Source organism: Necator americanus, chromosome IV (genome assembly GCF_031761385.1).
Source record: "Necator americanus strain Aroian chromosome IV, whole genome shotgun sequence".
NCBI classification, from domain to species: domain Eukaryota; kingdom Metazoa; phylum Nematoda; class Chromadorea; order Rhabditida; family Ancylostomatidae; genus Necator; species Necator americanus.
The window spans coordinates 23943003-23966714 of NC_087374.1; the positions used below are offsets into that span (position 1 = coordinate 23943003).

The 23712-nt window shown below is 41.3% G+C and overlaps 4 protein-coding genes across 4 annotated transcripts; all 4 read left to right on the forward strand.

Moving 5' to 3' along the window:
- Positions 1-1097: 1097 nt before the first annotated feature.
- Positions 1098-3154, forward strand: RB195_002497 (uncharacterized protein; the record flags this gene model as incomplete). Its single annotated transcript, XM_013451583.2, has 4 exons — positions 1098-1271; positions 1482-1580; positions 2917-3003; positions 3074-3154. The coding sequence occupies 4 exons, from the start codon at positions 1098-1100 to the stop codon at positions 3152-3154; spliced, it is 441 nt and encodes a 146-aa protein (XP_013307037.2).
- A 1717-nt stretch (positions 3155-4871) lies between these two features.
- On the forward strand, positions 4872-9767 carry RB195_002498 (uncharacterized protein; the record flags this gene model as incomplete). Its single annotated transcript, XM_013451584.2, has 6 exons — positions 4872-4932; positions 5054-5166; positions 7858-7966; positions 8963-9039; positions 9109-9207; positions 9597-9767. The coding sequence occupies 6 exons, from the start codon at positions 4872-4874 to the stop codon at positions 9765-9767; spliced, it is 630 nt and encodes a 209-aa protein (XP_013307038.2).
- Positions 9768-12641: 2874 nt separating this feature from the next.
- RB195_002499 (uncharacterized protein) lies at positions 12642-14741 on the forward strand (the record flags this gene model as incomplete). Its single annotated transcript, XM_064199788.1, has 7 exons — positions 12642-12769; positions 13571-13719; positions 13800-13906; positions 13981-14061; positions 14127-14315; positions 14373-14491; positions 14567-14741. 7 exons carry the CDS (start codon positions 12642-12644, stop codon positions 14739-14741), a joined length of 948 nt encoding a protein of 315 aa, XP_064055669.1.
- Positions 14742-16280: 1539 nt separating this feature from the next.
- On the forward strand, positions 16281-23574 carry RB195_002500 (uncharacterized protein; the record flags this gene model as incomplete). The annotated part of the gene is made up of 23 exons (XM_064199789.1): positions 16281-16364; positions 16423-16530; positions 17297-17426; positions 17477-17538; positions 17701-17779; positions 18737-18861; positions 18952-19020; positions 19090-19179; positions 19518-19629; positions 19785-19937; positions 19994-20088; positions 20151-20315; positions 20409-20549; positions 20717-20848; positions 20916-21026; positions 21092-21217; positions 21323-21495; positions 21566-21697; positions 21760-21839; positions 22196-22302; positions 23090-23215; positions 23275-23361; positions 23428-23574. 23 exons carry the CDS (start codon positions 16281-16283, stop codon positions 23572-23574), a joined length of 2634 nt encoding a protein of 877 aa, XP_064055670.1.
- Positions 23575-23712: the final 138 nt, after the last annotated feature.

A 23712-nucleotide genomic window follows, 5' to 3' on the forward strand; every position in this document is an offset into this window, starting at 1 on the left:
GTCCGCCAACACATGAACAACGTTGGACGGTCCTGAAAAACACTCAGAAATTTTTGAAAATTTAGCCAAATATTCTCACGCATCGACTGATTGAAATCCTACAAACCTTCCTAAGAATATTGGTATCAATTCTTTCGGCAGTATCGAATTCTACCAGTAGTACCTGAATAATCGTTATAAAAGATAACTTTCTCCTTCTTTGAAACGGCCCCGAGAAAACGGCCTTGTTAATTAGCCTTTGGATATTTAGAGCAACTTTTTGCTCTTTGAAAAGGATAAAGGGCATAGTTTCTGGCGTATCAATCCACTTGGGATGCGCTAGTGCGTTTTACTGTAATTCGTAGTCGTTGAGGTTTTGGAACACGTGTTGGCTTGACTAGCGGGCCCAGCTGATCAAGCTAGCGTTTTTATACTCTCAAAGACGTCTGGCCTCAATTTATCGGCCCCGAAGGGATGGAGAATTTGGTTGGCACTAGCGAACCATCGATCATGAGGCCATGGTGGACCTCTTACCGTCTGCGCTACACCAACCTCTTTGCTTTTTACCCAAAACCCAAATTTTGCTTTTTTTTTTCTTTGTCCAAAACAAAGAAATTTGTTACGAAAGTGCAGGAATGACGAAACCAAAACCTAACCTGCACAACCATTTCAGGATGACATCAGGATGTGCTCTCCTTTTCCAATACCACTACTTATCGTTGGTTCCAGATATGACGAATTCCAGGTAGTGCTTATAAGGCTATCTATCTCTTTTATTGTAGGAACACAAAATTATAATTGATCCTTTCTTAGCGGTGCTCTAACCGCGCTGAATCCGCGCAACGCAAACAAAGAGGTTTACTGACATCCTTAGAATCCCACAAGCTTTCATTTCAACAACTGAAGGTTTCACAGAATCGCAAAGTTGCATCTTCATCACGATTGACCCTTCCACTCTTTTTGGGAAACAGCCTAATCCAGGTGGTCTCCAGATGAAAATACCGGTTACAGAATTTCGATTCTGAACAAAGACGAAAGATCTGTGCTTCGCTTCGGTTCATATCGCACTACTACGGGGCCAATCTTATGGTAAAGTTAAATCTAAAATATGCTTCGTAATGGAAGTTATCACACTACTCACCTTTTCGTTCTACTCATCACACAACGAACAACTCATCCGCGTTGGCAGAAGTTTCCTTAGTCATTTCGCTTTCGGAACAACTGTGCCGAGAACGAAGGTGGATGATCACAACAAACCGATTTACGTCGTATGTGGCATGGACACTTTCGAGGTATGGCTTCGTTTGGGGACTTTCGGAATTCATATTTCTTCGTTTTTTAACAACAAACACATAAGAAGACAACTTTATCGTACTGCATCACTGCGATTTAACTGAATTATATTTTTTTTATTTATCCTCATCGTCATCAACGCAAAAATATGATATTATCCGATAACTGCCGTCTTAACGTTCACCAGTTAAAGAAGTACTAAATTTCAGTCAATTGGACCACCTCCAATAGATACCGCTTCTTTCTCAAGAGCTGGACAACCAATTCACCTGTGGAAACAAGCGTTCACTGATCATTTCCCGCAAACGGTAGGTGTAGATCATTCTTGCACATAGTAAAAATGCGTCAAATGTGAAAGTTTCCGGTCTATTCATTCCGTTGTACCAATTATTCTACATCACGCTCCTTTTTTCTTTTCTTAAGGTTATCTAATTATTGTTCATCTTAGGCACATGAAGTTTCCCCGTAGCATAAAAGTCGTAGATTGGATCGAAGTACCTGGAGAAGTTATTGCTTCATTCGACTTCCTTCTTTTCTACTGATAGCAAGTAGAATCAAGTGCTTTTCTACAACCAGCTCTTGGAAGCAATTTCTGTCATTAAAGAACTTCGGTCACCTCGGTACTCTTTCAAAAAAGCACTCTTCTTGATCCTCAAAGTACCAGTCAGCCCACTGTCGACGGTGTTCATGGTTCATGCGGATAAAACGACCTGGAAGAAACCATATTTTCGGTACAAAGAGTTCGATTGGAGCGCGCCAGCCTTGTGTACGCGCCACATCTTCCCCCCGCCCTCTCTATAATCTACTATCCCGTATACGAATACTCCACCTGAAATCCGTACTACTTCAGATTCGTGGTATGCTGCCTTTAAGGACGGCACTGTAAGGGGCCATCGCCTGTACTTCGCTCCATTCCTCGCCTTAAGGATCACTCAACTTCATCGACCGAACGGGAAGAAAGGGGAGTGATGGGTAACCCAGTACCCCTCAAAGAGGGAGCCGAGAGGGGCAGACCTAGAACTTCTAACAAGCAACTGCGAGAATCCGAGGCGCTAAGACAACAAATGAAGTGCGGCCAAAGTTTCTCCTTTCCAGAGCGAATAGAAGGTGCGAAACCTGATTTCTAAAATACTGTTGTTCCAAGCAAGAAATGAAGGAGGTACAGTAGGGTCAAAACGAAATGAAGCGCGGTGCAGTTGCGAAAGCGGCTGCGCTCAAAGAGCGTGCGGTGGAGTGTGGCGGTTAGGGAGGTCGTGGAACCCATGCTGACACCATCTGTCGCTACAGTTTGCAATGATCCCACCTCGATTCAAACCGCTGTCTCTCTTGCACTCGCTTACGGAACTGCATCATGCTTCATGTCGTTTCGACTTAAAATCTTATAATCTTTTCTATATTCGATTAGTCGCAAGTCGTGTCTCTAGTAGTGTGGCTTCTTTTGCTAGTCATACTCAAGTTAACGCTGTTTTTGACCTCTAACTTCGAGCCACAAGCCGACATTGAAAAAGAAGCGGGAGTCTAGCCCATATAGACATGCAAAGACGGAACTTAGCGCCGGATATCGCAGTATCGCCGATACCCAAAAATTGCTTGAACTTCCATCAATTTCATAATTTTGAATAAATTTTGACTTCAATTTTGAAGGAAGCAGAGCTAGAAAAGAAGTCAACAGAAGACCAAGAGTTGTTCTCGGAACCAATCATCGATAACCTCATTGCTAAGCGAGAGAAGGTATTTTCCGCACGGTTCATCACAATGAAAGGCCAAGTTTTCCTTTAAAAAAAAACAGTTTTTTTTTCAGGATCTGGAAATGTATATAAAACAAAAGAAGGACCGCCAAGCAGCAGAGGCTCGAGCGGCAGAAAAAATTAAAGCTATCTAATGTAAATCGATGTGCTCCGAATTAATGAGAAAATAAAATATTTTAGTAAAATTATAGTTCAAATTTCTCGTTTTTCTTTTCAACTCGGAACAGTCTGCGCCGCATCGCATCAACTTGATTATCCTGGTATTCTAAACAGTTTTTTTTTAACACCTAGACGCAGCAGAAATATTCGATGGCGTTCATCTGATCCTAATTAGTCCGAAATTTCGGATCCTTCAGCGAACTTAGTCATAGTCTATAGATCAAGAATGAAGAGCACAGATGAGATCTGATGAGCATTTCAGAAAATGCTCCTGAAAGCAAATATGCGGTGAAGGACTCGAGTGAAACACTTAACCCTTGTGAGAAATAAATCACCCACGGTTATGATTCGTGCTCAGACAGCACTACTGTATTGCTCCTCTTGACCCATAATCTACCTTTCAGTGGTGATTTTAGGCGTACTCGAGTCACTCACGCTCCAGCTACTTTGATAAAGGATATTGTTCAGGTGAAAAATGTTGTGTCTCTGAAACAAACAGTTCTTCTACTATGTTTTGGATAAAGGATAAAGTTTGTGGCGTTAATCAATACGCTTGGGATGCACTCCCATGTTCACATCAATTCAGAATCGGCTGGGGTACACGAACGTCGTATAACTGGCCTATACATGGACTTGCGGTGGCTAGCCGATGTGCTAAGTCAGTGTGTTTATACTCCCAGACAAGTCTGGTACCAAATTCGACCCCGGAAGAATGAAAGGCTTGGTGAGCACTAGGGCGGATTCGAACCTCCGATCGATCGTGCAGGAAGCGTAACCTCTAACCGCTACACTATACCCACCCACCATTTTTTGATGGAATGAAATTTACATTCTCGAATATGTTTCAAAGCCAACCGAGTCTTTCACTCTGTCAGAATCGATTGGAATCAAACCGAATTGGTATGTACCTGATTCAGAAAGGAGAATGTCTCTGACTTGATAGTCCTATTGGTCACCCCTAGTCTTCATATAGGTAATGTGGATCCTTTTAAACCTCTACATCTACAATTCTGAATCGATATCGAAAGCATCGCGGATTGATCAGCGATGGACGATCTGCACATTCCATTTTTTACTCTTTTAAACGTATAAGAAAAGAACTTCCGTGAACATGGGGACTAAAATAGTAAAGATTGAGTTGCATGCGCGAAAGCGTTGCGTAGACCCTATGCATTACGCTGTTGTCGGAAACGGTCACTATGGTCACTCGTGTCCGCCTCCATCGATCGATGACGTGACAATCGATGACGCGATCCCTTTTCTTTGTTTTTTTTCGACAGTTCTCTTTTTTAACGCGTAATTATGCACGATTACGACTGTTTCATAATTGAAATCGCAAAAAAAAAATCCTTCTTCACCGTCAACAACAGCACCACCTACCATTTTTCATTCAATCGGGGCGGCGAGTACCACAGACAGTTCCCAAAGAGCTTGTCGTTAACATTCCCAAGAACTTTCGGATCGTATCAAGCCAACACAAGAGTCTGGCTCTTGTTCGGCATTAGTGTTCCAAGATGAAAGTATTGCTTGGGTAGGATTTTAAGATAGTTTCGTACTGCATCGATACGTATTTAGCTGTATGATGACAGCTATCAAGGCTTCGGTAAACTACAACTATATACTTTTTCATAACACTGCACCGTTTTTGTAAGCGCTAGGAAAGTGCTCTGATATGGTTATCAGAAGAGCAAAATGTCGTCGCTACTACAAGCACTACTAGTCATCCTCTTCGCTCCATATTCTCGTTCAGCAGGTTTGCTAATTAAATAAATATCCGCGAGCAGTGACGAAAATGCACTTGCAAATCCACACATTCCGGAGCAGATTTGGATCTAAAAAACAGTGTGGTCTTAGGTTCAAGAGATTCCATTAAGGACGATGCGATCTCAGTAGACCACCAAAATCATGGGCAGTTACGAAAGGTATCGGAATACAGAAATGGGCCACCGCTGGAGTTCCGAGCACTGGAAAAGAGTTTTGTGTGACGGTAAGTCGAAAATGTTTCAACACATGATAAACTTCTCTTCTCACCGATAAAAACAGGTGATCATACTTCTACCTCAAGGCGAATACAAATAAGTCGTGACTTAACGAACAAACAAGCTCAAAATATCTGAGACATTACGTGATTCGTTGATTTTAACGCAAATTTGGCACATATATTTGACCGCAATTACATTTCTACCCATTACTGCACAAACTGTTCACTGCATATAATCACTCCATTCATCTCAACTAACACGACAATACGGCGGACAGCCGGCTCGTACGCGCCGATACGTATGAGAGGGTGCGTAAGTAGATACGTACGTTGGTCATACTAACCCATTGATGCAAAAAACAGAAAAACAAATAGAAAACAAGGACACAGAGCTAGTGCCACTGGTGACAGTACGACCCAACACTGGTAACAGTGGTATCACTAAATCAAAGATGTTGGAATTTCTCCACGAATAGAGTGGGCTAGGAATGTAGTTCACCATCGAATGCAAGCGCGATCATGCTCAATTTCCCTGGTAATCCGGAAGAGGAATGTGGAACAGCCTCATGTGATCTCATGTGATCGATCTGCCCAACGATGTAACTTGTTACGTTCACTAGAACAATAGTAATACGTAACAGGTCTCTGATTAAGTAGGTGGTAAAGCTTCTACTTCTTATTTTAATTAAATTAGTTGGATATCAGTCGTTGGACTATGGCGGAATTGCCCATTCTATGGCGTAATTAGCTGGATCGTCGGGAAGGAGATCACACAAAGGTCAAGCTTTTTTCTTGATTACAAGATAGAGTTGGGAGTGTTAACGGTCATACTCGTGAACTACATCTTATCTATTCGTGGAGAGATCCCAACATCATCATTTTGCGACAATGCCGATGCCTTTAAGTTTACGCGGTTTACGGAAACCATCCTCTAACTACGTGCTGCATTTCTCATAATCTCTCATAGAATAACAGTAAGGAAGGGACTTTTTGTTTGCTGACCCCCAATAAGGCAATATCGATTCTGGACCGCATTTGCACTTTCGTCCTGCTGCTGCAGTCTGGGCAACGTTTAGGTGAGTTTTTTTCCTCGCGAGAATCTATGACAACAAGAATTGATTGCCATCAGTTCTACGCAGTGAGATATTTATTTTCCCCCACTTTCTCTAGCAAACCTGTCCCCTCGCGTCAGGAACCAGGTGTTGAAGGAAAAAGGCAGAATGTTACAACTAACAGAAAGCAAGCCTTCTCTCACACACAGACACACTTTTAGCACTAGTTATTGGGAAACACAGTTTGAAAAGAACGAGGCCTCACATCTAATGATGGTCATTTCGTCGACGCCTTCACACGGAATAACAGAATCGATGGTGCAGCTCGAGTAGTTCACCCCCAAATCGGCCTATATACCACAAAGGTATTTGATGGCAGCGTACCACAAATCCGACTTGGTATAGATTTCGCGTGGAAAGCTTTTATACAGGGTCATAGATTGTGGAAAACCAGGTGGTTCCGCTCATCTCTCCGTAGTCGCTGTAAAAAAAGGCTCGGAAGCCGCCGTTTTTTTTTTACGACGATTTCGGTTGCAACGCGCCGCATCAAAAGAGAACATTTGAGGACTAGTAAGCCACACCTCACCAGTCCATTCAAGGTAAACTAATGAAGAGACTGCTGAGGTGGAAGGAACGTGTACATAGAGAAGCGTTCTAGCGTATCTCGCAAGAACCAAAGCGATTCCATGCAGTTTCTTACGACGATAACGGAAAGATTAGCGGCACCGTGTGGTTTTCCGCAATCTACAACTCCGTACAGAAGCTTTCCATGAGGAATCCATACCGCGTCAGAGTCATGGTTTGCTCCTTCCAACTCCCTTTGAAGCCAGCCTACCACGAATCTGACGTGGTCTGAGACTCTGCGGGAAATGCCAGAAATGGGGTTGTAGATCGAGGGATCAGGGGTGGTCCCGCTCATTTCCTCGGATATCGGCTGCGACAGGGCACCCTTGTGCACGCGCCGCCTTCACGAGCGAGCCATCGAGGATTAAAAGCTCTCCTCAGCAGCCTATTCAGTTGAAACCAATGAATAGGCTGCTGAGGTGACCGGAACATGTACATGGAGGAGCGTTCTAACGTACCTCGCAGAAAGTAAACCTGTTCTCACACTGTTTTCTAGAACGATTAGTGAGAAGTGAGCGGAATACCCTGTATCCGGCAATCTACAACCTCATCACCAGCTTTTCCAGTGGATTCCCTCAACGTCAGATTCGTGCTATGCTGCCTTTACGTTACGTAATCAATCAATGGTCTTTCACCATTGATTGATTACGTAACGAATTCCTAATCGTCCTAAAAACCGAGAGATGATCTTACCGATGACATTTTCGTCCGCTCGTTCGTGGGCAAACGCTCGCTTCGTGCACGCGGCACGTATGCAAGAATGCGTATTCTGGCGTACATAGTAGCAACATACGCTCGGTAAGAGCTCTGATGTGCAGAGCAGCATGCTTTGAGGAAATTGGGCGTGGTGACACCCATACTAGTCGGCCACACCCAAAATCCTGCATTGTACATGAGAGATCCCAAAATAGTCAGTTCCGCAGTATGGTGCCTTCATATGAGTGCATTTGCCGTTTGTGTGTGGAGAGTGGTAAAACATTGAGTGTGTACAGTTGGGTGACTGACACAATTTTCATTTAAGAAGGATTGGAGTACTGGAATTGTTGAGGTCGATTACCATATTGACCTTTCGCATTTCGACGAAGTAAAAAGGACAAAATATCAACTAACTAAGAAGCTCTGGGACAATCGTAAGTTCCTCCTAATATTTATACATATATTATATATATATATTCCGATGAATTGCTTTACTTGCAAAAAGTGATTTATACAACAAAACTGAAATAGAACTGAAATCTCATAAATAGCATTAGAAAACTTTCCATGAATGTCATCACTTTTCACACCTCTGTGACTTCAAAAGTTGTTAGTGAAATTCTGATCTGAAGCGCTCTGGTTCACGAACACTCGTCCATCGAACACGATACCGATAGCGCACCTTTTCAATCAGGATCTGCTCTATTTGTATAGCTGGAGCATATAACAGAGTGATGGTGCTTTTTCCAGGTAGCAACAAGAAAATTTTTCCCACGTTCTTATTGATTACACAGTCGAACCTTCCATTGTGAAAAAACATGGAGCCTGGAGCAGTTGCGCAAGTGGCTGCGGTCGAAGCGGTGCGGTGGCACCAGCAGTTGCAACCAAGGCGAGACCACCGCTAGCTTTGTAGTCCGAGTGGAGTTAATAATGGTATCAGCTCGATCACAACCACTGGCCACACAGCGCTGCTCCAGGCACTCAACGCATACACGCAACAGAGGAGTGCTGCCGGGGCTTGTAGCGCCAGCGGCTAGCGAACTTTTGATATTTAGCATCTAGAGAACCCGTTTGAAGACACGACACTGATATCACAGGCTTTTCCTCTTCACCTCCACTCGCAACCAGAGTAAGTAGCAGAGTTCCTATCATTTCTATGCTCTTTCAGCGCACCGTTTTTGTCAGAGTCCTTCAGGTTCCTTCAAACAAGTTTATAGAGAACTCTTATAGGTGCGTGTGCAGTGTCTTAGATTTCAAAGAGTAAAAGTTTTGTCTATAAGCGTTTAGATCTCGAAAGGTATATCTTTCCAATAATATCAGAGTGCAGCACATATGGAGCTCATGGGAATCCCTAAAATTCGCTTTTTTTAAAACCAGGAGCGTACAAAAGAACAATTGTTGTATTCTGGAGATAATTCTTTCCTTTTTAGCTAACAATAAGTGCGTCATCGACGATCCTCGCATAAAGGTTTGCTTCCCGTTATGCAAACCTGAATGGCAGAAAAAGGTATTTGATCCAACTGCACGAACTATCTTCCGAGAATAACGACCGAAACTAACACAAGAGAACATATAGGTCGTGGAAGCAGCCTTATCATCTGGTGCCGTTGCTAAGGTGGCAAAAGCCGTTGAGGAGTCACTACAACTCGAAGGATGGGGAATCACTGTTCTTCAAGTAAGTACAGTCGTTTCTCGAAAGTATTGTGCCGGCTGGCCGCGTTAGGTCGACATGGAGGGCAATGGACAACATTATGTCTCTGGTCGATAGGGCGATGGCGGTGCCTTTAAGTTGGTCACAGTTCCCTTCTTTTTTTAGTTTTCATTCCTTTCTCTCTGTAATCCTGTATGACTACAATCATTCCGAAATCTTAGTTAACTCCTTTTCCGTTTGAATTGTTGCCATCGTCTTATCGCATTCGATCTTAGATGGAGGCGAGCTATTGCATCTATGTAGTACATCTAATCCGCATTGCCGACACAACACGGCCGGTCGAGTGGATGAAAACGAACATCTATTGCTGGGAAATTATTGAGGCCTTTCCTTTCTCAACAGGAATCTCCTAGGTCGACTACACAAACCCAAAGACGAAACTGAACGCCAGCATTTTCAATGACTTTACGACATGGTGCAGTGTCTATGTGGGAATGGATCCCACACTAGGATTCCCGTACCTTTACCAAATTCAAGTCGGGAAGTTGCTGGAAGAGTATGAGTCGGAAAGCAAGAAAACCTAAAACACTCTCTTGTTGATAAGGTTTAGAATGAATCGTGTTCTGTATTTGACTTTGATTTTCCTCGCACTCACCGCTAATAGAAGCTATTCTGGGTGCAGAGCACACCGTAGCTGCTCTTAATAACCGCTTTCCAACAATGCACTAAGGCAAGTCGATGTACAAACTGTACAGATAGTATCATGCATTGTTTCGTGAAACATCTATAGTCGGGTCAAAACGACATGAAGTTGCAGACGACGTGCTCTATTGCAGCGCGCCACCTCTGCGCCCTCCCGATTGCTATTCGTCGAAAACCCATTTGGACGAATCGCAGGTGGCGGCCGGGGTGCAAAGGTTGCGTATTGCAACAGAAGCCGTCGTAAGAAACAGTTCCGCGATCGTCCGTTTACACTTATACAAGTAGAGATAAACAGAATCACCTTTTTCCGCACAATCTACGACCTCGTATAGGCACTACCCGTCTGAAACCCATACCACTCCAGTTTCGTGAGGTGATGCTTTTAGTTGCTCTAGTTGTGAGACGGATTTGGGATGCAATGGTGAGAACGAACGCATTATTGGATTCATTCGTATTTAAAGATGTACTCAAGACAAAACAAAACAACTTTGCTGCAAAACAGTAGGAAAACATGGGGATTTGACCCAAAATCAACAACAAATTGATGCTGAGCTCATTACGTGCTACGAAAAAATTGGTGGAAACTGTAAACTCTGTCGAGTGAGAAAGCTAATGATTTCCGCGGAATAAATAGATGGATGTTTGGTGTTTTCTGCAGTGCATCAATCTCGAACAGGAACCACCTCAGTGAGATTCGAAACATATGCTGACATTGTACCTGAAGTTTCATGGAATCTCCTTGGCTGTGTTGTGAAATAGAAGAATTCCGACATATCAACGGGAGAAATAGTCGGAACAATGTGACGAACATGAGCGGGTGTAATGTAGCGGCTAGAGGACCCGATTCCTGCACGATCGATCGGAGGTGGAATCCGCCCTGGTGCTCACCAAGCCTTTCATTCCTCCGGGGTCGATAAATTGGTACCAGGAGGATAAAAACTCTAACTTGACACATCGGCTAACCACCGCAAGTCATTGTATAGGCCAGTTACACGTTCGTGAACCTCAAACGATTCTGAATTGAAGTGAACGTGGGGGCGCATCCCAAGCGGATTGATTAACGCCAGACACTCTATCCTTTATGAGACGAACAATAGATTTTAATTTTGGTTTCCCCTCCCCCCACCGCAATGAAGGTTTGGGATGTTTGCAAGCATCACAATGAATCGACGAATTTAGAAGTTAGACGGACAAAGAGCGCTAGGCTAAGGGTAAAATATTGTGGGAGAGGCACTGTTCAGTGGTCAGTGGTGTCCTTATTTCTAGAAGTAAATATTTATAGTCAGGTCAAAACGACATGAATCAGGACTGTAGTGGCGGTATATTGTGTACCCGCTCGAAACGTCGGGGTGGAAGCAGCAGTTGGAACAGAGGTGGGACCGTCGCCAACTGCAGCGATGGATGGTGCCAGCAAGGGTTCACCATGTTCCTAGCCGCACCGAAGAGACTCGAGAGAACCCGCGTACGCAATTGCGTACGTGCTTCATGTCGTTTTTACCTACTATATAGCACTCTGTTCCAACTGCTGCCTCCACCGCGTCGTACCGAGCGGGTACGCAAATGCACCACAACTACACTCATGACTCATGCGGCTTTGAACTGTCTATACTTGCAATTTACGGCCAGAACCCTATCTGTCAGTGGAAAAGTGTTAACATAGAAAGTCTCCACCAATTTTGGCTGCAGCTGGAACTGATTGCTTAGATTTCAGGGATATATCCGTGGACGAATTGAGGAAAGTAACTCTCATGAGGTATGATAGTAACTTGGTCTTATGCGTTTCCTTAGAAAACATATTACAATATAATCCTCTGCAGTTATAGTTCCAGCTATCTATCGAGCTATCTTAGCGACACTTCTTAATCCTAGCAAGCGAGAATAAGAAAAACGATGCAGGAAGGCTCAACATTCTAATTCCAAACTGAGTAACGGAACGAAGGCATCCCGGATGCAATTATTGACGTCAATGTTGGCACCAATGCGCGCTGCACGGTAAAGCGGATATGAAATCTCCTTCTTGAGCTAGTTTTACATTCTGCACTCCAAAAATATTCAAACGATCTTCATTTACTTTCGTACTAAGTGAATATCCACAGTAACAGCACTTTGCAATGCTGGTTTATGATTTCATACGACGACACGCCTTCACACAATAAATTGGCGGTAACGGAATGATTTCAAAAGCTACCATCCTCGTTCTGTCAAATTACTTCGCTAGTGCTGTTCGTATTTCCTTAGTACTATTGGTATTCATGTTTATGATTTGCTGCCATTCCAAGTGACTGATATACGTATGAGAAATGTAATTGAAAGTGGGTGGCCGACCAGGTCTCCATTCTTCCTTTTGTTTATTTATGTACTTGTTATGCATTTTCTGTTTGTAACTAAACCCAGGGACGTTTTATCTTTCATCTAAGAAGGTGTGTTAGTACACTCCTACTTTCTAACAGAGATCAGTCTACTTCTTTTTCCCAAGAAAAAAGGTTTATGCCCGCCTATATGTGCTCTTAGAACTGATCCGAGTGACCAAATATAACAACTGTTTACTGTCTTTGTTCACTTTTGTCCTTCATATGTGAACTTGCTGAGATCAAAGCAGTCTTCTCTAGTTGTAATTCTTGATTGCCACATTTCTTGATGAGCCTTATCCTATTGAATCTACTGGGTTCTTTACTAATTTCTCCATTCCATCGGTATTGTAATACTCCGATACTTTCAACAACACTGAGAAAGAATGAATCACGTTTCAGCTAACAATGAATGACATAAATAATTGGCGTGAGGAGGAAACGTTGGATCTGACGAGCGACCTTAGTTCAAACGGGTCGGATAAGAGTGAAGACGGCGGTGAGACCACAACGACCACGCTGAGGCCTGAGGACTTGTGGGTGTTTTGTGTTGCTATCTTTGGTTCTTGTTCAAGTATAGAATTAATTAAAATCAGAGGCTTAGGATATGTCTATTTGAATGATCGGATCCAGGTACTATGAAGCGTTAGTATGAAGGAAAAGTGAGGAGACGTAATGAAATTGTGTGGAACAACATCATCACAATCTTGAAATAGCAGTCCACTTGATTGCTTCTGTTAGAGCGAGTTCTACTTATTTCGGTGCTGAGAAAGTTGGTGAGGGAGAGGAGGTACACTCAACCGCGCTCTTGTTTCTGGAAGCTCTATCTTCCTTTTTTCTCTTAGTAGGACCATCTTCAGCTTGAAAATCCTATTTATTCGCTTAGATAGTTCATTAAATAAACCTAGTATAATGCGTGGGCATTGTAGCAAATGTTTGTCTTGTGGCGAGACTAGAACTACTGTGTTCCGGTTATATCTTCTACACCGTTGTTGTTTATTCCTTCTTTTTCCTGTCACTTCAAATTCCCTCTTCCTATTAACAGTAATGGAAAAGGAATTTTATTAGAAGACGTGAAATAATTTCCTTTAGGTTCGTTTCAATTTGCATGAAATGATTATTTGTGGGTCTATGAAGACAAACAAGCTCCAAACCTTTTTCCTTCGTTGGAGTGATCCCACTTCAAAATTAGTGGAGGATTTTTTAAAAAAATCTCTCCACTAATTTTGAAGTGGGTATTGTCACCTGTGAGAAGTTTTTTTTCACTTCAGAAGTCACCACTTTTTTGTCTCAATAGTCACTTCTGGGGTTGCACACTCACGAACTTTTTTTTTCAGATCCACTAATTGTTCTGCAGTACTCGAACCTAAAACACCGACTGCTACTGTTTTGAACCGCTCGGGCACTTCTGCTACTTGTGGTCGCCTCTCCTTGTCTCAGCCTGTGCTTTCAGATGCAACACCATCTCCGGGGCAGATGCGTCTAAGTAAGTCCTTGTTTTTTTTTTTTTTTTTTTTGGAACTTTGCCTCTAGAAACCAAGAGTGGAGATAAATAGCTCCCAACAGATATGTCTGCTGGAAATATTTCTCGCCCTCCAAAACCACAACGTGTTCCACTTGTGAAGACGCAAGAAGAAAATGAAGCCCTGAGACAGAAAGTGGTGGAACTAAATGTGAATTGTTTTTTTTCCAGTACTGTTTATATAAAATGTTTCCTATTATTTTTCCATTATTTGCGATGTTCCAGGCAAAACTCAACGTCGCAACGTACCAAATTATGGAACTTGAGAGGTTGCTGCCTCGTGAAGTGAAAGACATTTTAGAAGAGGCAATTTCTTCACAGTTCTTTTCGACCCGCTACTCAGCTTAGTTTTATTTTATCATCAATTTCAGTACTACTCGTTACAAAACTCAAGACTCGAAGTGATAAACGAGCGGGAGGAATTGGCAGCAAGAAGGCGCCAACTGGAAACGGAGGCGAAACAATCAGAGGAGAACGCAGAGAGCAAGCTTGAGACCTGTAGGACGGAACTTTGCGACAGCGAACAAAAAAGAAAGGAATTGCAGCGACAAAATGAGCTGGTAATTCTGTAGATCTTTTTTGTTGTGGAAATTAGCCTATTACCCATCATCTCTTAGCAAAAGGAACGGATCGCTGATTTGGAATCTGCTTTGGCCAAAATAGAGGAGATTCCAACAAGTCTGGATGCTTTGAAGGGCGAGGACAGTGACTGGACTATTAGATCCGAATGTGACATGTGAGTACTAGTCTGTACCGAGTGGAGTTCTTCGTGAATTGAAACGGGTTATTTCTTAGTAAGGCTAACTTTAAGTATCGCGAACGAGTTACGCGAACGACTTTCCGATGCTGAGAAGGAGAATCAACTACTTCGTCGTAAAATCGAGGAGCAACAAAAGGAATTGGACGAAAGAGCTACTGCTTTCACTGATGTGACATCACAAAGCAAGTTAAGTGTGACCACAACAACAGTCATGCAAAATGTTTAGTGCCTATGAAGTGGTTGTTTTTTTTTCAATAGAGACAGCCGATAATTTCCGCGCAAGCGACAACAAATACTTCGTTTCTGACCAAATTGTCCTTAGTTCAATAAAGCTATCAAAACTATTTCATTTCATAAGTTGCGGGTAAAAGTTTATCTTGAAAGTGAATTTTTCATAGTTGAAATTTTGTTTTTCTTTTTTTTTCTAGAAGAAAACATTAATTTTCGAATATACTGTTGGAAATTGTATGAGCTACTTTACAGAACATTCTGTCGGATTCGTACATCCTTTCAATTTTGTTCTACTTCTTACTTATCTTTTCTCAAACTTCAATACACGATGAAAAACAGATATTACAGTTCTCTCTTCTTAACGCAGTACAAAGCAGAAATCAGTTCAAACCGTAGCGAATAAAAAAGAACATTCCGTTCATTATGAAGGAATTCTGTCAGCGAAATGTAGTGATCTCTTGAACAACTATACTACCTTCGGAGACGAACTATTAGTATGTTTCGCCAATTATTGATTAGAAATGTTATTCCTTTGTGTTCTAATTACTTATTATTATTACTGTTATTATTATCGTTATTATTACTTCGGATTACAGGAACCATATCAGCTTTTGCAGCTTTTTTATATTGCAATATCTAGAAGAACCACTCTGACTAAACTCCTCTCATTTTGCTGCTTATTTGTATAAGCTAGGGACCGAATTTCATGTAGCTAACGTGTTCAATTCGTTTTTTTTTAAATTCTAGATTCCTTCAACATATTCTCATATCAATCAATCGCATCATCATCATAACCGTTCGCGTAGATGGGCATCTTCTTTGTGTTGTTTTTTGAGAAGGGACTTGATTTTTATCCTTGGTTTCTGTCGTAGCAGTTGACTCGGTGAATTTGTTGCAGGAGAACGTTGCATTTTGAATAACAGCATTGTGTAATCGTCGTGCCCACCTGGCCGTCCAGATCCACAATGTTAGTTTTTGCATTCTGACGTTACTTTCAAAGTACCGGGCACCGCCACCGCAGAGAACTTGTCTTCGACATTATTCTTGCAACCGGTGTGAAAAAGAAGTCAAGTCGACGTCCTTCTTGGACAGTAGAGACTTTCGTCAGGACGATTTATTACTAAACCATTTTATTTCTTGCATTGTCCATAGGTCTATTCAACGTCGGTTAAAATGTAGCTGCTAGCTCGCCAGAGCGGTTCCTTATTGTGACGACGTTCATTTAGGGTCGTTGCACGACCTTAGCGCTCTGCTGGCTATATGGTCACCTCCCGTCATAATCATTTAGAACTGTACATGTTGTTTTCAGCGCTCATCGTCAATAAGTAAATTTATTTTTCAGAGTTATATGAAAATATATGTAATTAAACCCCAAAATAATTCACAGGAAGCGTTAGAAAGTTTGGAAATCGTAAGATCATTGGTATTGGAACTATTGTAACATAGATAAGATGACTACTGACTGACTCTTTACTGTTGGTTACTGTTATATGCGGGACAAACATTCGTTATTGGCGGAGGACAAGATGCAGAAATGCACTTACAACGTATTGACAGTTTGGAGGCACGACTACGTGAAGAGCAGGAGGAACGTTCCAAAGCCAACTCTGCACTTGCAGTAGGTGTCCATTTTTTTCGAAATTATTCGCCCATCATATTTTTTATTTTATTTTTAGGCCTACATGTCTCGTTGCCACAAGTTAGAGAAGAAAATCCAAGAAGCAAATATTCCACTTGATAATGCATCTTTTAAAGCCGGCAGCAAAGAAGAGGTGTTGGCAATGGTAAGCCATTTTTCGGTCTAGAAGTACGTGGAGCATGTGTTGCTTTGAGATAAACTTCCTTTGATAGAGCTTTTCTGTGAGTTTCCCTAGTTCTCTAGGGAAGCTCTAGTTTTTTTTTTTCGGTTGGAGATCGATGTGATCTTCGTTTTATGTTTTATTGAAATGAAGTTTGACCCGCACGTCAGCTACAAAGCAGGTTATGTTATTGTTCTTTTTTAACAAAAGGATTGGTGTTACGTGTACGCATGTTTTTATTTGATTCGTTGTCCCAAAGGTTTTAATATCTCCGCCAATTTGATACTCAAATCTTGCTGTCGGTGAATTTGCAGTGTAGGATGCGTCTGACAAGTCAAGCTCAGTGTCATCTAATGTAGAGAAATGATGCACTTTGGTTAAAAATAACTCCAAATGCAAGAAGTAGTGCTCGGTTGCTGTTTCCAAAAGTAAAGTGAAAAACTTAGTGTGACAGAATATGTGAGTTTTCGTCGGGTGAACGTATACCATTGTGAGCCTAAAATAACAGCGCTTACTAATACATTAGTTGCGTTTTGGGAATGACGAAATGAATGGATCAAAATTTGAGAGGTAGAAAAGATGGGAACCAAAGTAGGTTTGAGTTTTTTCACTATAGCGCCACATCTCGTCGTAGTAATTTCGGTGTTGCGTTGCACTAATCTTCGCAGTTGCATCTAATTCCGAGTATCGTAATTTTTGGAATTGAAGGGGCTTCGTTTGTTTGTTTTAAGCAGGTTCGAAACAATTACAGGTGGGCAATCTTCGAGACCTACTGCGTCACCTTGGGACGGAGAATAAGGAGCTACGTAAAGAATGCCGCAGATTACTCAATGGACATGGCTTGCTGAGTGTTAACTCCACTGATCGTTCTTTGTCAAATGGTTGGTAATAAAGAACTCATTATTTTGCAGATTTATGTAAACTTTTGTAGAAACACTTGGAGATGCTTCTACCGAGAATTGTTTGAAGACAGATGATCGCCTTGATGAGAAGGTTTGTAGCGAGTTTCCTGGAAAAATTGCCTAGCAGCACACCTTTATTCTAACTTCTGAACATGCTTATTCTATTTTGAAACTCCTTTGGTTCACACTTTTCAAACGTATTTTCATTACGTAGTTTCAAGATTTTTGAGTGTATAACGATATGCTTTTCTAGCAGCAAGGTTTACTTCGCGACCTCGAAGCGTTCATAAGCAACACTGGTGGCAACCAAAGTCTGCTTGAAGCAATGAAAGGTAAATGTTGTCTTTCAAAAATTTGGTATATATTTCAAATGTTTGAGCGTTGTAGAACTGATATATCTTTTCCGGATGCGCTTGTATTTTATCAAAAATCTATATTTCTAAACACCACCCTTCGAGTTCGGTTTTCGAGATGTGAGGCATTCAAGTATTCTTTTCGTTTGAGAATTCATTGATTGAGACGTTTGGAATACGAACTTCTCTGTCGATGTGAAGTTAGAGGGCTTAACTGTAACTGATGCACGAAACTCTCATATCCTCTCTTTCGATTTGTGTCGTCATCGAACGTATCCATTCTTATGTGTCTCCGTTTTTCAACTTCACCTTCACTTCTTCTAGCTTATGAAGAATAACCCTCAAAGCTAGCCATCTTTCACCTTTGTTTTTGTTTGTATCTTTTTGTTGTCGTAAACGTATCGTAGTTGACGATGGACTAATTCCTAGGGAACTACGGTACGTTGTCTCTTAAGGGAGTCTTTCTTTTTTTCAATTTTTAGCTTTTAACTCTTCCAATTGCATTGTTGAACCCTAACGCATTTTGGCTGTAACAATACATGCGACAAGTTTTTCATAATACCTCTTTTTGTTGCCGCTTTCTGTGAGAAGAAAAGCTCATTCTTCTTTTCGCGAATAGCTCACACCTTCATAAATTTTCTAAAATTTTATGGCGAGTAGTGGTCACATGTACGGTATACTGTTTTCTTACTTGGTTTTTCAAAGCTGTACCAGCGTTCTAGTTCAGCTGTTGTTCGAATTTGTTCTTTTTTTCGGATTCGAAAGACGCTTTGAATGAGTATATACTCGCGTAGTATGCTAGGTGTGAGTTCTGCTGTTATATGAGAAGTTGGATCACGCTTATTATCACAGCAGTTTTCGCAAAGCTATTATTAGTGTATTGAGAGTGTTGTACTAAGAGAATCTTCAAAGCTCTTATCATGTTGTGTTTTACAGATCTTAAAAAAGATATGATTCATGTGACGGACGCTGATTTTGCTTCATCTACAAGCGAGTGTCCGGACCGTTCGAATATAAGAGCTGCTCCTAGGGATTCCATTGCTCCTGGCAATTTATCAGCGGTAGTTGCATTGTTTTGCCTCTTGTTTACTAGATATGCGGCGTTGCTTAGATTTTTTTTGTTTAACGACTTGGGAACTTAGAGGTTCTAGGTAAACGTATCGCTCATGGAACTAATGAATCTCTCTCTCAACACGTCAAAAGACATAGCTAACTTTAGGGTAAGTTCATATGTTGTGTGAATATAGTATGAGCTATATACATTGCGCTTGATGCTATAGACTAATTAGGAACGTCTCGGTTCGTTCCGTGGAATGATGGAGAGGATCTTTGAAACCCTCAGAAATTCTGGACTGTTGTTGGAAGAAGTCTTAGAGAAGGTTGTTCTTTTTTCTTTCTGGGAAGTGTACCTTCTCGCTTTACTTGAATCTCATGCATCAGCTGATGTGTGGCTCTAGAAATTCACCTTTTTTTTCAAAATAGGAGTGCAAGTTTGGAACAGTGGCCTCTGTCAACCTTTACTTCTCGAACCCTTCGGAAGCAGTTTTCAAGATAGAGTCTCTCGTATTGTTAAAAAAAAGAGATGCTGCACTTTTTTATCTTGAATTTCTTAACTCCAACAAATCCACTGGACTAATTATGGGGTTCTGCTCAATCTTAGTTGTGTGCACCTTTTCTCGTTAAAGATTTTATTTCGGTGATAAATGACATGTTACAGTTTGGCTCCGAAACCGATGAAGACAAAATGCTTGTCGAAAAAATTCGTGGTATGAAGTTTGCGTGGAACACCTGTTTAAATCAAACAAATCAAATAATGGATGCAATCCATGGTATGGTTTGCAATGTTTGTTCAAATTGAATTGACTGTTGTGCTGTCCTGTTAGTGTTAAGTGTTGTGCAAAGTGTTTAGAATAGAGTGAACAGTGATAAAAATGACTGCAAACGATCAGTTTTCGTCTTATGTGAAGGAAACTAATTGATTTAGAAACGGAGCAGAGTATGAATGACGCAGAAATGAAATTGATCGCGCTTGAGAAGTCTATCAATGAAGTATCTTTCTGCATGGATTTTTCCGTTGTACATACGAGCACACGCTGCTTCACACAGTTAGATGCCCAGGCTCACTACCAAGGCGGAGGTGCAAAATTGCATTTCATTCTCATCAAAGTGTAGAGGTTTACTTAATGTTTTGAGATGTTGCACGTTGCGAACATAATGAGGAAGATTTCTTAGCACGTATTAACTCACATGAAGAAAAGGTCACTAATCTGCGTCTCCTGCTCGAAAAGGTATTAGTTTGTTTCTGCTTTGAAGAGTGAGAAAGAATTATTACTATTAGTGTCAATTTAAGGCTGAGAATGATCGCGACTGTGCACTTTCTTCATTGGAAACTCTCGGCACTAAGATGAAAGATGCTGAGGCTAAAATTGCACAGTTATCTAAAGAACGAGAGAAGCTCATTGCTGCTGCCAGAACAGAGAGCTCTGAAAAGGAAAGTTTGCGAGCGTCATTGAAGGTTTGTTCATTTGCGAATCTTCATTGAAAGGAGAAATTTAATGAAATTTTGACCGGTTGATTTCTTCTCGTATGGGTAAGTCTTGCGCTTTAGGAGCAACAGTTATTATCCCAGCATCTCAAAGAGAGTCAGTCAGATCTTCACAAGAATGCTGAAGCTTTGCTACAGGAAGTTGCTGAGAAGAATGCTGTTCTCATCGATATGGAAAGAAGGCTGGTGGCTTCTAAGAAGTTGGTACGTTACTTTTTTGAAATTTTCATGGTCATGTTATGCTTGTGACAGTAATTTTCTCTCCTAAACTGGGGGGTCGATTTCGATTCTTGTTCTGTGCTCCTTCTTTATTCCTTGGGATAGTTGAGAATGATAAACGGGGATGATAACTACACTTATTTATCGTTTAGCAAGAAAAACTGGAAGCGGTAATTCGGGAACGTGAAGAAGACATCAGTAAACTCCATGAAGCTTCGGAAAATGAACGTAAAATGAAAAGTGTGGAGAACAACGATCTGAAGGCGGATCTGGCAGCAGAGAAGGTAAAATGAAGATTAGGATATCTAATTGCTTTAAGAAGTAACCAGATATTTTAAACACCAACTTCAGCAAGTTTCGCAGCTGCTGCGACGTGATATCGAGAAAATTAGCAGTGAATTAAACAGAAAAGAATCTACAATCCGTCAGCTCCGAGATCAACTCCAAGTGGCTGCTGAAAATGTGAGAAGAGTAATTATCAAGTGTTTCCAAGTTTCGATATTTGTACTGATATGAGAACTCTACAGAACGCTCGTATGGTTGAGGTTCTCTCCGAGTTACAGCAAACTTCAACTGATAAAGAAAACGAGTCTCGAAAAGACAGTCGGGATAGTGTTACTGTTGTCGAGGTGCAAGCTCTGCCTTCGGTAAAGGTAAGCCTAGTCAGTAGTATAAATTATTCAAAGGAGCTGCTTTTCTTCGAGCTCAAATTGCATTTTTTTAAGCTCTTCCTAGATTTATAAATCACTAGATTCCAGGTGAAGACGCGGGAAGCTCAAACCGACTTGACAAGGACTGTATTAGCTCAGATGGAACTAGACTCGGTTTCATATTCGTCCGAGCTTAAGGCGCTTCGCAACGCATACGTGGAACTGGCAACAGCTATCAGTGAACTTGTCGTTAAAGATATTGACAGTCTTCCCTGTATTGGGTATATTGTTGTTCTAAAATGCTTCACTTGATGTTCGTTGGAGTCGAATGATGTTGTAATTCATTTTTAGAGACATTCCGTCAATAGAAAAAAGCTGCAAAGAATTATCCAAGCTCATTCGGCATGAAAAAAGACGACGCGAACAACAAGCCACTCAAATAGCTGAAATTAAAGAGAAAATCAGTGATCCTTCTCGGAAGGGGTAACCATAACTTTTTGGGATATTTCACAGTATTGTCAGGAAGTTCTACTCTCTTTTCTCAGAGTTCTTGGGGCAACTGCTTTGAAAGATGTTTCACGGGATGCCAGCAGCGATCAACCCAAAACTTCGAAAGTTGAGAAAAGTAAGTTATCTACACGGCTGTTGACGGGTTAAATTAAGCGGTTGTGACTTCGGTTTTTACTGCTTCTGTATGGATATTGTTAATGAAAAGTCCATCCAATAATTTGCGGTAAGTTCCAAAAGGATGGTCTAGGGCTCTTGTCCAATAGTAACATATTAGTATAGTAGTTGTCATGCTCTCTTGAACTCTTGTTCTCATGTGTTAAGTGACATGAAGCCATTCAAATGGGTTAGTCTTGCAATTTTTGTTTTGCAAAATCGTTCGCTTCTGGCAACTGAATCTCTAACCGCAACTACCACTTGTAGTTTCCAGTTTTTTTTTTGCTAATGTGGAGTTCGCAATAAGTTCTCATTTAGAATATGAAAATCCCATGCGTCAGACGTTATACGTCTTGACGACAATGGCAAGAGACCTGGTAATTGAATTGCGATATCTGGCATCTAACAACGCATCTGGACATAAGGTGACATAGTTTGCATTTCATAATTTTGTTGAGAGAGTGATATGTTATTGGAATTATTTTACTGAATCTTTTTTCGTTTGGTACTTAGCCCTGTTTCGAGTGATCTTCCGGGAACCAGTATTTGCTGTCGGATAGCGAATGAAAGAGAAATGATTACATTCCTTGACGATAGCCGTAGAGTTTGCTTCAATGTATGACTGTTCTGAAGTGGGCAGGTGGAGTACTTGACCGAGCCAACTAAAAGGCTCAACACCATGAAATAGACAATGTTGGGATTTCTCCATAATAAGGTGTGGCTAGGGGTGTTGATTACGGGTATCAGCGTGACCACGGCAAATTGTCGCTAATCGTTCTGAAAAACGGCGTGAGAAGAAGACTTTTGGCGAATCCCAACATCGTCAATCGCGTGGTATGTTGCCCATAAGAGAGATGTTTTTAGCTATCACTTTTGAACGCAGGGTCACGTATTAGGTGGAGTAGTGGCAAAGAATGGAAAGCATCATCAGATAACAGCAAAAATACGTTATGCAAACTTATGTTAACAGCCTGAATCTGTGTTCTTCTTTTCAACCCTTTTCGTTAGGAGTTTTTCGTGCTCTTCTTCCAAACACTTCAGATTTTCAGTATGTAGTTCGAGTTTTTTCTAACTTACTGGTACAAAGAAATTCCACTAGTGAGTTGAAAAATAATTTATGTCTCAATATTTTTAATTTGCGTTTTTCAAGTAGTTTTTTGAAAAACTACCCTCGTTTTTGATCTTTCGTTACGATATTACTCCATGTTTTAGATGAACTTCACGAAAGTCATAGATGATGCGAGAAAACTTCGTAATGAACTCAATGACCGCCTTATTATCGTCCGCTCTGACAAGGAAAACATGAATAATTGCGATCTGTCGGAGCTCCTCTACATGGTTCTTACTTTTATGTTCAACAACGCGTTCCCTGTTGTCCATTTCATCATACTCTTCAGCTCGAACTGCGGGACAGAGATAACCGTACCCTTTTTGAAAGCCTAAATCGTTGTAAAGCTGAGTATGAAGCCCTCGAAAAGAAAAATGTAAGATATTGTCTCTGAAAACTTCTTACATTTTTTTATTATAAACTAAAGGTGATATCGTTCCAGGCCAACAATCCAGACCTAGCGAAGAAAATTGGGGCGCAACTTCGTAACATCCATGCTGCTATGGATGCGTCGAATCGTGCATGTGCGCTCTTGCAGGAGCACTCCAAGAAGACCACTAATCGTCCCAGACACGATGGTTCCTCATAATTAACCTGGTTTCTATTCTTTGAATTGGTATCCCCATTGGTTTTACCCATTCATTACCTTGATCCTAATTCTTGTTGTTAACGTACTGGTATTTAACTTAGTGATCTGATATCTTTGAGATGTTTACCAACTTACTGT